General features: G+C 35.4%; 1 protein-coding gene across 2 annotated transcripts in view; it reads right to left on the reverse strand.

Moving 5' to 3' along the window:
- Positions 1-15,349, reverse strand: part of VMP1 (vacuole membrane protein 1) — a 128,843-nt gene that overhangs the window by 15,692 nt on the left and 97,802 nt on the right. Inside the window, exons 8-10 of one of the 2 annotated variants that reach the window (XM_047080936.1) lie at positions 14,273-14,353; positions 9,783-9,899; positions 4,300-4,361 (exon numbers count right to left, since the gene is read on the reverse strand). In XM_047080936.1, the coding sequence (XP_046936892.1) occupies positions 4,300-4,361; positions 9,783-9,899; positions 14,273-14,353 (260 nt within the window). The remainder of the gene's footprint in view (positions 1-4,299; positions 4,362-9,782; positions 9,900-14,272; positions 14,354-15,349) is intronic. The other variant, XM_047080937.1, reaches the window with a different exon arrangement.

The following is a 15,349-nucleotide window of genomic DNA, read 5'->3' on the forward strand; positions in this document are numbered from 1 at the left end:
ACTTGTATTTAAAAGCACTTCCTACTTCAAACTGTAGGAAAACAGATCATGTCAAGCTCAATTGGAGGATTTGATTAAAAGATGTTATTCTTGGGGCACCTGGTGGCTCAGTCAGTTGAGCGTCCTACTCTCGGTTTCGGCTCAGGTCATGATCTCACGGTTTTTGAGTTCGAGCCCCATATTGGGCTCTGTGCTGACAGTGCAGAGCCTGCTTGGGATTCTCTCTCTGTCCCTACCCCATTCATGCATTCTTTCTCTCTCTCTTTCTCTCTCAAAAATAAATAAACTGTAAAAAAAAAACTTTAGAAAGATAATGTTATTCCTGACAAATATGAGAAAAACAAAAAACAAAAAACAAAAAACCAAACACCTATTGGCAGCTGGTAATACAGAATTATTATCTGCCAAGTCTGGTTATTTATGCCATTTAATACATTATCTAGAAAAGAAGTTAATGAGGTAATCCCTGTAGAAAGCACTGGGGAAAAGAGGATACCAGGATGTTCCAGTATCCATGTCCTGAAAACAATTTTAAAAGTATGATACCACCCATTTAATTCAATTAAAACTGGATTCCAGCAGGTCTTGAATATCTTAGAATACCTTTATGCAAAACCACCTTTAAAAAAAAAAAGTTTATTTGTTCTGAGAGAGAAAAAGAGAACATGTGCACGTGTGCACACATTCACACACATGATTGGGAGAGGGGAAGAGAGAGAGAAAATCCCAAGCAGGCTCTGTGCTACCAGCATAGAACCCAGTGCAGGGCTTGGTCTCACAAACTGTGAAATCATGACCTGAGCTGAAATCAAGAGTTTGATGTTTAACTGACTGAGCCACCGAGGCACCCCATATGCAAAACCATCTTTAAGAAGAATCATTGAATAAAAACAAAAAAAAAAAAGTTTATTTATTTTTGAGAGAGAGCGAGTGGGAAGGGGCAAAGAGAGAGGGAACAGAGGATCCAAAGTGGGCTCTGTGCTGACGGCAGAGACTGATGAGGGGCTCAAACTCATAAACCAGGAGACCATAACCTGGGCTGAAGTTGGACACCTAACTGACTGAGTCACCCAGGCACCCCAAGAATCACTGGATTTTCTGTGAAGGGCTGTGCTAGATGAGCTAGTAAAGGGAAGAAAGTACTGATTTTGAAAACCGTAAGAATTCCACTTTTGATTTGTTGGCCTATTATTATAAAGACTCTTATTTCTATTTACTGTGTATAAGTAATACAACTTTTTAGAAACTCCAAAGGCTGGGGAAACACTCTGGGCTATGAAATGATATGCGAATTTTTATGGGCCAGATCTTTATTTGGATACCATATGTTCATTTATCCACTAGATAGTTATCAAGCACCTGCTATGTGTCAATCAAGATGCCAGGTGCTGTAGACACAATAGTGAACGAAGGCATGCCCTCTGCCAGTAAGAAGCATACATGTTAGTGGTAGAAAGACAATAATCATATACCCTCAAACATAAATGGAAAAACACAACTGTCAGTGCATGTAGAACAGGCGTCTCTAGAAAAGAGGATATCTGATTTAGTCAGGGAAGGCATTTTGTTAATGTAATAGTTGAAATTTAAAGGACACTGTCTAGGCCACTGGTTCTCCATGGGGTTAGTGGTGGTTGTGGAGGTATACATGCATTGGGACATTCGGTAATGTCTACAGACATTTTTTAAAAATTATTTTCAATGTTTATTTATTTTTGAGAGAGAGAAAGAGAGAGGGAGGGATGACCAGAGAGAGAGGGAGACACAGAATCTGAAGCAGGCTCCAGGCTCTGAGCTGTCAACACAGAGCCCGATGAGGGGCTCAAACTCACAAACTGTGAGATCATGACCTGAGCTGAAGTCAGCCGCTTAACTGACTGAGCCACCCAGGTGCCCTGACATTTTTAACATCATGACTGGGAGAGACTATTAGCATCTAGTGAGTAGAGGACAGGATGCAGTCAAATACCTTACAGTGCACAGGTCAGTCGCCCACAACAAAGAATTACCTGGCCTAAAATGTCAACAATGCAAAGGTTAAGAAGCCCTGAACTAGGCAAAGGGAAAAGCAGAAGCAAGTAAAGACCATTCATGGGAGACTCAACAAGAGAAAATTATAGAGGATACATCATACAAGGTTCATGATCATGTTCCTGATCACGTTCAGGAATTTTAGCTTTATTTTAAGAATGAAGGAAAAAACAAGTAAAAGTTTTAAAAAAGATGAGGAGCTGGGGGTAAGGGCGGTGGTGGTAATGTGCTCAGATTAATATTTTTAAAAGGTTACTAACTGCGGTATAGAGAACAGATTAGAAGGGAACATAATTTGATGTGAGTAGGGAAGACAGGTAGTTAACTAATCTTTTTATTTACTTATTTACTTTTTCTTTTTAATTTTCAACGTTTATTATTTTGAGGGAGAGAGAGAGAGAGAGACAGCGAGCACAATGGGGAAGGGACACAAAGAAGGAGACAGAATTCCAAGTAGGTTCTGTGCCATCAGTGCACAGCCCGACATGGGGCTCAAACTCATGAACCTGTGAGATCAGGACCTGAACCGAGATTAAGAGTCAGATGCTTAACTGACTGCGCCACCCAAGCACCCCACTAATCTTTTTAGAAACTCCAAAGACTGGGGAAACAGAAGGTGGTAGTGGTGGGTAAGTTGTTGAAAAACTTCCTTCTATAAATGTTCAGCATGGGAACAGAAGAAGGGAAGGATGTAGAGTGCTACGTGCACAGTCATTCCTATAATGTGTGGGTTTTTGTAGTAGTCAGCTGTGTGTCCTTCATAATTCTTGAGGTGGAACAATAAACTCTAAGAACAGATGAAATGCCTTCTTTGTATTTAAAAAATAAGGGACAAGAATATTTCTTCTTTCTTTTTGAATGTTATGTATGGTGACTTGTAAACCAATTCATCTGTAAGGATCCAGGCAACAAAAAACTGGAGTAATTAAATTTTAATGTATAAACTATAATCCACATTTGTGATCAGAAGCTTAGGAAGTAATAAAACCAATAACTGGCCCTACTGAGTATATTCTCAAGAATATGTTTTTCCTCAATTATTATATTAAAACCATAATAGAAAATATTAAAAACTATTTTATTACAAAATATCTATAGAAGAGAATAAATATAATATACAAGGTATGGTTTAAAGAATAATAAAACGAATACTTATAAACTTACCTCCAAATGGCAATTTTTTAAATAGCAAAATTGTCATAAGTGTTTTGTTTTACAAATGGCTTTTAAGATAAAGATTCATGTTAAAACTACATAAAGGGAAAAAAACACAAAAAAAGCCAAAAAACTACATCAAGTGTACTTTCTACCACTGGGCAGTTAAACTTTTTTTTTTTTAAGATTTTATTTTTAAGTAATCTCTATACCCAACATGGGGCTCAAACTCACAACCCTGAGATCAAGAGTCACGTGCTCCATGGACTGAGCCAGCCAGGAGACCCTGGGCAGTTAAAGTATTAAATGAAAACCTCATACCTGTAAACACTGAATTAAAAAAATATATATAAAAAGTTCAATTTGCTATCTGACAGTATTCCTATTCCAGTTAATAATCTGATTAACCAGATAAAATGAGTCTGTCTTTATTTTTATCAAAGTCAACTCCATAAATTTGTGACATTATCATTTAAAGCATAAAACTTACTTCTATAAACACAAAAATAAAAGCTTTGGATAGGCTAGGCTTTTTTTCTAAATGGCCGGATTTTTCTCTAGTGAAGTAATAGGTTCATAACTGACCTATTTTGTAATATTAAATCATCTTATCATGCCTTCTTTAATGAAATATTAATATTTTATGTAAGATTTATATTTAAATTAAATGCAACTGTGTATCTGGCATCCAATTTTGGCTAAAAAATCACAGCACTGTACTAAAGCACCATTAAACTGTAATAATACACACATGTCTTTTATATAAGGAGAATTTCTTATTTCTTTGGAGGAGCAATGGTCTCAAACTCCAAAGCTTCTTTTATTCTTATTTTTAAACTTTATTATTTTTTTCCAAAGCTTCTTTTAAATCAAGAATTATATGACTTTAAAATTAAAATTAAATTAAAAATTTAAAATTAAATAAGGATTATCTGAACTTCATCTTTCTCAGCTGTAGAGCAAGAAAGTCTTCAATTTAATAACAGGGCAAAAGATTTTTCCTTCTCAAAAGATAAAAAAAATATGCATTAGAAAAATTATGTTTCAATAAAATCTTTTATAAATTTTCTTCTGTTCAGTGATATTAATATTAGTCCACAAAGAATTACTTACCCGATGAAAGCCACCATCTGCTCCACTATGTGTTTGCTGAATGTTATTATAACGAAGATTTTCTGTAAAGAAAATGCCAGTTAAAATATGTTACCGAAAAAAACCCCACTATAAATTCATAATTCTGATAAGAGTTTAAAAAGATGAGGTACTGCCCCAATTGCAATTTTTAAAATTCTTTAAAAAAACAAAATATACGAAACACCACTTTACTGACAAATGCTACCTACTTTGTATTTTAAAGATGTTTTTCCTTTAGCACAGCTGTATTCTAACCAGCATACACGACCATGTCTGAGGGAAAAATATGAGTCATGAAACCCAAGGCTGGGTGGACATTCCGCATGTTCTATGTATCCTAGAATGGATACACAGACAAACTGAAGTCATGGGTTCCCATACAGACCCCACTATTGAAATTAAAGCTGATCAGCCTGATGACATGCATCTGGTCTAAATCTAATCCATAGGCTCTTGAAAAGCCTGTATGCCCTTCATAGAAAGTTTATAGAAGTTATTATTAAAGTTCCATTTTCAGATCCTGAATGATTTTGGACTTTTAGGCTTACTATACAAGCAAAAGTATCAACAGTTATTCAGAATCTTTATCAGATTTGGGTCATTTCAATTTGGTGTTTTTTAGTACTCTCCATTAATTAAAGATGTTGACATCCTACCTTCCAAGTAAAGATGTCTTTAGGACTAACAGGTAGCAAATGTCCTCAACTCAAATAAATGTTCAAAATAATATATAACACAAGGCATTATTATGGATTTTCAGGGAACACAAAGATGGCAAGGACACTTCCTTCTTCAATGCCCTGAAGAAATTAAAATATTTTTCTGTATTATAGTAGAAAAATGATAAATTATGTGTGTGTGTGTATATATATATATATATATATATATATATATATATACTATAGATGACATTAGTAGTAAAAATGTGTTACAGAAGTTCAGAGAAAGGAGAGGTACATAAGTACAATTAGAGATTCAAGAATGTGGTATTAAAGTTTAGCTCTAAAGGATTGATAAGAATTCTGATTAAACATGAGTAATTCAAAGTTGTCCCTCGACTGCTTAAATCTTTGTTATTGTTTGTCAAATAATAACTTCAGACTATGCAACCACAGGGGAGGGAAGAAAAATAAAATAAATAATAGTAGACTTCTTTTTATCCACCCATTATGAATCTCAGGAAAGTGGCTAAATTACACTAAAGCATATCATTTCAGGTAGAAGACTAATAAAGCAATATTTTCTTTTTTTTTTTTTCTTTTTTTTTTTTTTTAATTTTTTTAACCTTTATTTATTTTTGAGACAGGGAGAGACAGAGCATGAACAGGGGAGGGTCAGAGAGAGAGAGGGAGACACAGAATCGGAAACAGGCTCCAGGCTCCGAGCTGTCAGCCCAGAGCCCGACGCGGGGCTCAAACTCACGGACCGCGAGATCGCGACCTGAGCCGAAGTCGGCCGCTCAACCGACTGAGCCACCCAGGCGCCCCTAAAGCAATATTTTCTTAAGGAATGTCTAGTGTTAGCAGAGACATTGACAGCTGCACAGCTGGGTATGTGTAAGGAAGTAGGACTAAAAAAGAAAAAAAAAGTTCATAGTCTTTTTTGGTGTTTATGTATCTATTAATTTTTTAAAATGTTTATTTATTTTTGAGAGAGAAAGAGGGAGACAGAGAATCCAAAGCAGGCTCCAGGCTCCAAGCTGTCAGTGCAGAGTCCAACGTGGGGCTTGACTGTAAGATCATGACCTGAGCTGAAGTCGGACGCTTAACCGACTGAGCCACCCAGGCACTCCCATATCTATTAATTTTAAAAAGATTACTTACTACTTATCTTATGGAAAAAGCAAGCACATATAGATGTCAAAAATAGTTACAAAATGGATGGTGATTTCATAAACAATGTTACACAAATAGTATATGAAGATTACAAAACTAACAAGACAATTATACAGATCATTTTAGGAGAAAAGCATTATATACAAGGGTCCTTCTAGTTTCCATACTAAAAGCCAGTTAGGTGGAACTATAAATCTTTCACTAACAATGGCTTTTGCCTCTCAGTGATTTCACCACCATGAGTTTTCCCTTACCATCATTTCCTAACACTGAAAATAAGCCAATGCCCAGATAATTGCATAATTTCACTGCTTGAAAACAAAACAAGACTTTCTTTTTATATGTAACAGCTTGAAAATTCACAGTGCTGGGCAAGACATAAATGTGTCAGATATTTAAGAACATATGTCTCATCTCAGAGTCATTCGGGCTGGAGGTCTGAGTGGGGATTCTACCAAATAAACAAACACACGGCACAGACCACCAGACAGCCCACTCAACCATGTGTGCAGAATAGTCAAGGGAAAGGGTTGAGTAGGAAAGAAAAGAAAAAAAAAAAAAAAAGAGGGTGTAGGGAACTAATGGTGCCAGAACGAACAAAGAAACTATCTATAAAAGAAGCATCCTTCAATGGAAAAAAAGAGTCTTAAATTCATTTATTAAAAATTTATTGAGTGTCTACAACATGTCAGATGATATTCTAGGCACTAGAATACCTCAGTGAGCCAAAGACAAAATTCTCTACCTTCATGGAGCTTCCATTTCCATGTATGTGTCCATGTCAGAAAGGTAAAGAGGCAACAAACACACACGGTAAGTAAATTACAGGGTATATGATATATTGAGTGTAAGTATATTGACTTTGGAAATCCCAATCTAATATTATTAGGTGGGGTAATTTGAAATTTTTAAGGGAAGTTTAACAAATAGCAAGGTATCAATAAAAATAACAATATTTTTGGCTCTTTGCTTTAGGCTGAGGAAAAAGAAGAATCAGAAGAAAAGATGGATTTGTTATTACAGAAAAATCTGTGTGTGGGGTTTCCACCTGGTTACTTCAGAAATAGCTAAAATGCTTATATTATGCACTACTATTGTCTACCCAAGAATGAGAAATGTTTGTTGTCCTGAGCTACATCTGGATGTACACCAAGTAACATGCCTTTAGAAAGTATGTGTCTCCATGATACAATGGAACACAGCAAACACATCCCATAGTCTGTTTAGTGAAGAAACTCAGATTCTCTGCTTTCAGAAACATAGAACTTTTTTTTCCCTCTACACACATACAGGGAATACCTTCAAATTTATACAGTTTGGTTTGAATTCCAGAGCCTAGGCATGGATTTTATCTTCTCTAACACTGTTCTCCTACCTATGAAATTTGGATAGTAACTACCTCACAGGATTGTTCTGAGATAACCAGTGCAAACTGCCTGGCACAGGTCTTGATAAATAGCAGGCATTACACAATTCAATTTCCTTAATCATGTAAGTAATTTATAGTTTAGAAGGCAATGCCAAAGAATGCAAAGAACACTGAACTTGAAGCCAAAAGACTTGGGTTCAAATCCTAGCTGTTACTTACATTCTTAGGCAACTACTACTTATTAATCTTCTAAGTGTGACAATTACAAAATTGGAGTAGTAATTTCTCTATCCAATGATTATAATAATAAAATCAGCTCACATACACTAAGTGCTTTAAAGTGTGAAGTACTAAAAAAATAATAATTAAAAAAAATAAAGTGTGAAGGCCTATATAAAAAAAAATTAAGCATTATCATAACTTGATAAAATCTAAGACTGTTTAAAAAATATATGAATTTGCATATTCTGTTTTGAAGTCTGATAAGTTGCATGCCCTATCACTATAGAGTACTCTTGGCATAATAAATTTTACTATTAATTTATAGAAAGTTACTATGCAAAGCTGGACGCATAAAGTTTATGGATTCCCAGAGAGGTTGCTATCATAAAGGGAATTAAAATAATGTTATTGTTTCTTAGGCATTAATACTTTCTTTTCTTTTTTAAAACTTTTTTAATGTTTATTTATTATTCTGACAGACAGAGAGAGAGACAGCACGAGCAGCGGGGGGCAGAGAGAGAGGGAGATACAGAATCCAAAGCAGGCTCCAGGCTCTGAGTTGTCAGTACAGAGCCCGACGTGGGGCTCGAACTCACAAACCATGAGATCATGACCTGAGCCGAAGTCAGAGGCCTAATCGACTGAGCCACCCAGGCGCCCCAGGCATTAATACTTTCAAGGGACAATTAATACTTCAATTAATTGGAAGAAAAAGCAAAATGACAGCTTCCTTCTTCCCCTAGAAATAACTAAAAAGATCAAAGAAAAATTTATCTTCTGATACACTACAAAATAATTTACTACTCACCATGGTATTTTATTATTTGTAAAAATCTAACAGGATATTGTAATATTTACCAAAGTAACTAGCATTCCCATATTAAAAAATCATTTCATTGAACAATATACTTAATGTAAGTGGGACAAAATATATTCCTTGAAGGAGGAATGTCCTTGGAATTTTGAGTGATTTTCATGGCAGGAGAGTAGAGGACAGGCTCAATAAACTCATCCCAAATGCCAAAATCTAATATTAGAAACTGGGCAGGTAGAAGTAGCTGAAGTTTTCCTGTCTCGTTCTGCTCTTCTAAGAACTGAAGGTAGAGAGGTGTTAAGAAGAAATTGGAGAAAATTAAAAGATATGCTTTTAATTTTGAAGGAATTATACCAGGGCAAAGACATTACTCACTGCTCTTGCCTTTCCTTTGGTGAATGCCTCTTTGACGTAAACCTCACTGATTAAGACATTCTATTCAGGTTAATTTTATTTTATTCTAGTGAGATTTGCCCTTTTAAAAGGCAACAATTCATGTCAAGGTTCGTATATTCATTTCCCCTCATTTTCTCTCTTCTATTCATACACACACACACACACACACACACACACACACACACACACCTCTCTGTCCTGAAGCTTTTGTTAAGACTGGCTATGCACAATAGCTGATTCTCACTTCTCTAACCACAACCCACAGCTCTTTGCCTCTTCAGAGACTCCTTTCTTCCCCATTTTTTGCCACACTGACATCTGGCTGGTTTTCTGTAAAGGACATTGGTCCCCTGAGAGGAAGTATTATTTGGGGGTATGAAAGAAAAGTGGAATTAGTGTAAGGCAATATTCTCTCAGCTAATAGTAAAAATATGACATTTTTGGTTATGTATGTGAAAATGATGATGTGCATTTTCCTATATGAGAACACTATTTTTGTTTGCTAAAAGTCTTAGATGAAAAGTTTCACAAGGCAAGAAGTGAAATAAAGACAGACAGGAAGGGAGGGAGGAAGAAAGAAGGAAAGAAAGAAAACAAGGAAAAAGTCATAAAGGGGCACAATTTTCCAACAGGGACAGGGAAAACCTGCCCCAAATTCACTAACCCCCAGATGACTTTCCACAGTTAAATACCTAACGAAAATACCAACCCAAAGAAGCAGAACCAAAATATTAACAATTCACACTGGAATGAGCAAAGGAATTAAGTTTCAATGCATTTCAAAGGGCTCACCATCATCAGACAGTAAATCAGAGGGTATAATTACCTGGATATGCATTTTAATTATTGCTTTTCCAATCAGAGTTGCACCAAAGAAAGTCCAAAAAGGTACAAGAAAATGTCCACATGTTATTCCAGCCAGGTCAAATAGAGGATTTGGAATCTATTTAAAAAACAAAACAAAACAAAACACACACACACACACATTAAAATAGGACTTTCATATATAATCCAAGGAACAGTTTTAATTTTACCACCTACAGGTATGTGGAATTATGCTTAAGCCTTGCTTACATTACAAAGAGAGGTGTAGATTCCCTGATCAATACTAGACTGTTCAGAAGGTTAGGCAAGTATTCTAATGTTTCTGTAAATTTGGTCTCATATTCATCTCAGGCTGCTGTTAAAGCAAACCCAACTGTCCTTTTGCTTACATTACTTATGGCTAATGCCCCATAAATATACTTTTTTCTATCACATTAGAATTGGTAAAACCAATGGACCCACAGGAATTTAATCCCATTCAGCAGATACTTAACCGTTTGGTAGCTCTGTCTAAGGTGAGGTATAAACAAAGAAAAAGTCCTGAGATTATTTCAGTAATACTGGGGTTGTAAAATCTTCAGCCTGAAATAAGAATATCATCTAGAAATCACTCATATCTATATAGCAAATATTCTTATGAAATTCACAAATATATTTATAGGCAGATGCGCTTTTTTTCCTCAATGTAAAAAAAAAAACCTTGTAACTTGTATTTTGCACAGACAAATCTCATAATTTGTATGACAGTACAAGGCTGTGAGGCTGTGTAATGTATTTTAGGCAGAAAATCAAGTGTGGAAATACGAGCGCATAGATTCAGATGTTTTGAATACTCAGTCCGAGACAAAGAAGTGATTCACAACAAATACCTTTTCCAAACATTCCCACATTTCAAGAATGCTGAAAGACAATTTCATGTAAAAATGCAAGGAAACCACAAGCTGTTTTTGAGCACTTCATCCATTTTTCTCCCATAGAAGCACTCTGTCCTTGTGGCAGTTGGCAGAACCATTCACAAGCCAATTAATTTATATAATTTCATTTCTGAACTTTCAAAGAAAAGACTAGTTGTTTAAAAGATATTTGTCACATATGTTCTTCTTAAAAACAATGTCATGACTAAATTAGAATTCAAATATTCTTTTGTTCATAACACTTGGATTTAATAACTTTTGTTTTTCTCATCCAAATTCAAATGTTTAATGCAATTTCATGTCTTACAATCATATAATAATATCACTTGCATAGCTTTACATCTATCATTTCTTTTTTTTTTATTTTTTTTTTTTAAATTTTTTTTTTAACGTTTATTTATTTTTGAGACAGAGAGAGACAGAGCATGAACGGGGAGGGTCAGAGAGAGAGGGAGACACAGAATGGGAAGCAGGCTCCAGGCTCTGAGCCATCAGCCCAGAGCCCGATGCGGGGCTCGAACTCACGGACCGTGAGATCGTGACCTGAACCGAAGTCGGACGCTCAACCGACGGAGCCACCCAGGCGCCCCTACATCTATCATTTCTTATATTTTCTCACGTGACCCTCATAACTCCATGGATTATAATTTTAATTGTTTTCCTTTATTATCAGGCTCTATCTCAAGTTGAAATAGAAATTAAAGTATATAAGATATGTAAATCAGAATAGATTAAAAATTAGAATTTGTTAAACATGTTAAACACCTCAGTGTATGCCAGATACAGTCTGAGCATAATTAATGAGTTTATTGTTGCATGTGCATGTTATTTATTCTTTTTTTAAGTTTATTTTGAGACAGAGAGAGAGAGAGAGAGAGAGCGAGCAGGGGAGGGGCAGAGAGAATCCCAAGCAGGCTTTTCCCTGTCAGCAAGGAGCCCAATGTAAAGCTGGAACTTGTGAAATGTGAGATCATGACCTAAGCCAAAACCAGGAGTCAGATCAATTGAGCCACTAGGCACCCCTTCTTTTTTTCACCATCTAACTAAATACAGAAAGGAAAACTGAGATTACAAAAGCTACTAATGGGGTGCCTGGGTGGCTTAGTTGGTTAAGCATCTGACTCTTAAATTTGGCTCAGGTCATGATCTCACATTTTGTGGGTTTGAGCCCCACACTGGGCTCTGTGCTGACGGTGCTGAACCTGCTTGGGATTCTTTCTCTCTCCTTCTCTCTCTGCCCCTCCTGCACATGTTCTCTTTCTCTCTCTCAAAATAAATAAAGAAAACTTAAAAAAAAAAAAAAGAGCTACTAAGTAGCTTTGAAATTTTCCCTCAAGTAGGAGTTTAATTTGTTAGTTTAAACATTAACAACAAAATAACTAAAAACTTCTTTTTACCTTAAAGTATATACTTTTAATACTTTAACAGAAATATCAATTTTCTGGAAAAAAGTTCCTGGAAGGCCAAACTGATCTATCAATTTCTGTTCAATACTGACTATTCCTAGTCAAATATAAAGAAGACTGACTAGTATGGAAAATGGATTTGCAACAGTGAGGTCACAGAGATAGATGAGTACCAAAGAATAAATACCATTTTTTTATTTTAATAAATTGAAGGTACTCATGTTTTCCCTAGGAATAATGAAAGCTAGTTTTTATTGAATGTTCTGATTTTTAGGATACTTTTCTAAAGTTTCTGCATCACCAACTCAACTTAATCCCCAAAACAATGCTATATGATATGCTTATGCTCATTTTACAGGAAAATGAGACAGATTTGACAGTTTGTTCGGGAGAGCAGGATTTCAGCAGCAGAGCAGAATTTCAACCCAGGCAATGTGGTTCCCAGGCTTGTTTTCTTAGCCTCTAAAGTAAGGACATTATTATCCATTAGGCCTCTCAGTTTAATCCCAGTCTGCTGACTTCCACAATACTTTCTACTTATCCTTGTATTTCAATGGTCTCCCTCACTAGACTTCAGGATCCTCGAGGAAAGGGAATATATCTTTTATCTCTTTATTCTCAACACTCAGTGACTAAATCAAAGCTGAGGAATAATGATAAAAAATGGTTGAACATTTATGTTCGAAGCACTGTGTTAGTTCACACACACACACACACACACACACACACACACACACACATATTTTAATTTTTTAATGTTTATTTATTTTTGAGAGAGAGAGAGAGAGAGAGAGCAGGGGAGGGGCAGAAAGAGAGAGACACAGAATCTGAAGCGGGCTCTAACTCATAAGCTAGGAGATCATGACCTGAGCTGAGTCAGATGTTCAACTGACTGAGCCACCCAGGCACCCCTTACATATAGTTTCTTGAATCCTCAATCAGCCTTTACAATGAGTGACTTATTGTCCATTAAAAAAAAATTAGAAATCTAGGGCTCAAAGAGAGTAACTTGATTAGGTTACATAGCTAATAAGAGACAAGACTGGCTTAGGAATGCCAAAGCCAATTTTCTTTCTACAATATCACACTATAGTATACTTATAAACTGCTCAAATACTTGAGAGATCAAATTATGATAAAGAGCTCATACACTGAAAGGAAAACTTAGATTATGAAAATTTCTAGTATTGCTGGGTCAAAGGATAGTAATTGAGGCATATGTGTATCTCACAGTATCTCTAGAATGTTGACATTACATTAGAAATTTTGGCACCAAAAGTCCTCTTTTTTTGGGCATTTGCTTTTGCTAAGGCAGGGGAGGAGCAGAGAGTACTCAAAGATATATTCATATTCTAGAACATAATGGACAAAGCAGCTGTGTGTCAGTAGATAATAATTTTGTGAATTATATTTATAGTTGCAGTTTTTATTGTATCAACTAGGTACACCTGGTTAATCCGGCCAAATCCACCACTGAACTACCAAAAATTGTGTATGGGCTACCAAAGAAAGCTTTGATCAAAATGCTCCATTTCAAATATAACTATTTCTATCATATTAGAAAAGGACCAGGATAAACACCAACTCATCAAGGAATGTTGATTTCCCAAATCTGCAATTTAAGAAATTAAGTTTTTGACATAAGTGGCTTCTTAGTTCACTGTAGCCAAAAATGCCCTTAACTTTGCCCCAGAGGTTTCAATTACCTAACTTGGTGTAAATGCCCCTTAAGACAGGTTTCACATGACTTCTTCCTTATAACTAATGCTTGAAACTTTGGCAAAAGACTACCTATCTATAACTCTGGAAAGAATGAAGTCATTGTTACTTGGTTAAATGCACTTCATTTTATAAATTCTTCATGGAAAGGATGAATTTTATCTCTTTTATTCTTACTGAACCAAGCCATTTAGGTCTGAAGTCATCATGGCAAGATGAAATGCTTGAAAAGTCAATAAACTAGATATGAATCCATCCAATAGAAACAGCTCATTTGATGAGTAAGATGAATGATTAATAAATTTATATACTCATTAAAAGTGATAGCATTTTTGTTCACTCAAGTATGTTACCTTATTTTTTGTTAAGTGTGTTATCTTTAAAAACAAACTGGATCAATATATAAATCTACCATTTATTGGAATTCCTCACTTTTAATACAATTCACTTACTGAAGCACAGGCCAAAATTCCAAAAAATCCAACCTTCTGTACTAGGTTTTGAACTGCCAGTTTAGCCCGGGAAGCAAAGTCCTGTATAAAAGGAGGATATCAAAACATTAATGAAATGTACAGGGAAGAAGAAAAGATGGCTCTTTATAGAATTTATAATATTAAATGCCACACAACCTGATTCATTTAATCATTGCTTTTGATGAATGATTAAAAAAAATCATAGGTTGCATTAAAAAATATGAATAAAATCTTGATAGAACATTAGTTACATCCTTAAAGACAAACTTTTACCACATTTCAAGAATAAGCCAAAACACTGTTACTTTATTTTTCAGATTATCTCTGGATTATCTAGGGATGAAGAAAATGTTATAAACTATCTATAAACCAACTCATTATCTTGGAAATACTGACCTACCACATGTGATTCTTTTAAAAAAATTTATTTATTTATTTAATGTTTTTATTTATTTTGAGAGAAAGAGAGACAGACAGGGCATGAGCAGGAGAGGGGCAGAGAGAGAAGGAGACACAGAATCTGAAGCAAGCTCCAGCTCAAGTTGGAGCCCAAGGCAGGGCTTGAACTCACGAGCTGTGAGATCATGACCTGAGCTGAAGTTGGATGCTCAACCAACTGAGCCACCCAGGCACCCCTACCACATGTGATTCTTGATCTTGGGGTTGTAAATTTGAGTCCCATGTTGGATACAGAGATTAACAAAAATAAAATCTTAAATAAAAATAGAAAAAAAGATTAAATTTTATGCAGATCACCTAATATACAAAATAATAAAAAATATTAAGCCTAGAGAAGTTTGTGGAATTCTGTTTTTAAACACATCCTGAAAGTAAGGAGTCATTTCATCCCTCTGAGGCAGAATCTCTTTACTCAACAGAAATTAGATAAAAACAAAGGAAAACAGACTCCTTGTTCTTTCAGATGCCTGGGTGCCCATCATCAATTATCCTTCAGGGTGCTGTAAGAATTTTTATTTGAGGGGAAAGAGCTACTTTATCCAAATAAATGAAGTAGAAACTTCCCTTTACCTTTTTGTTTTCTTAAATTTTCTAAAT

Source organism: Lynx rufus, unplaced genomic scaffold, assembly GCF_022079265.1.
Source record: "Lynx rufus isolate CCGP_SWC_20201006 ecotype Redwood Valley unplaced genomic scaffold, mLynRuf1.p SCAF_18, whole genome shotgun sequence".
In the NCBI taxonomy this organism is placed as follows: Eukaryota; Metazoa; Chordata; class Mammalia; order Carnivora; family Felidae; genus Lynx; species Lynx rufus.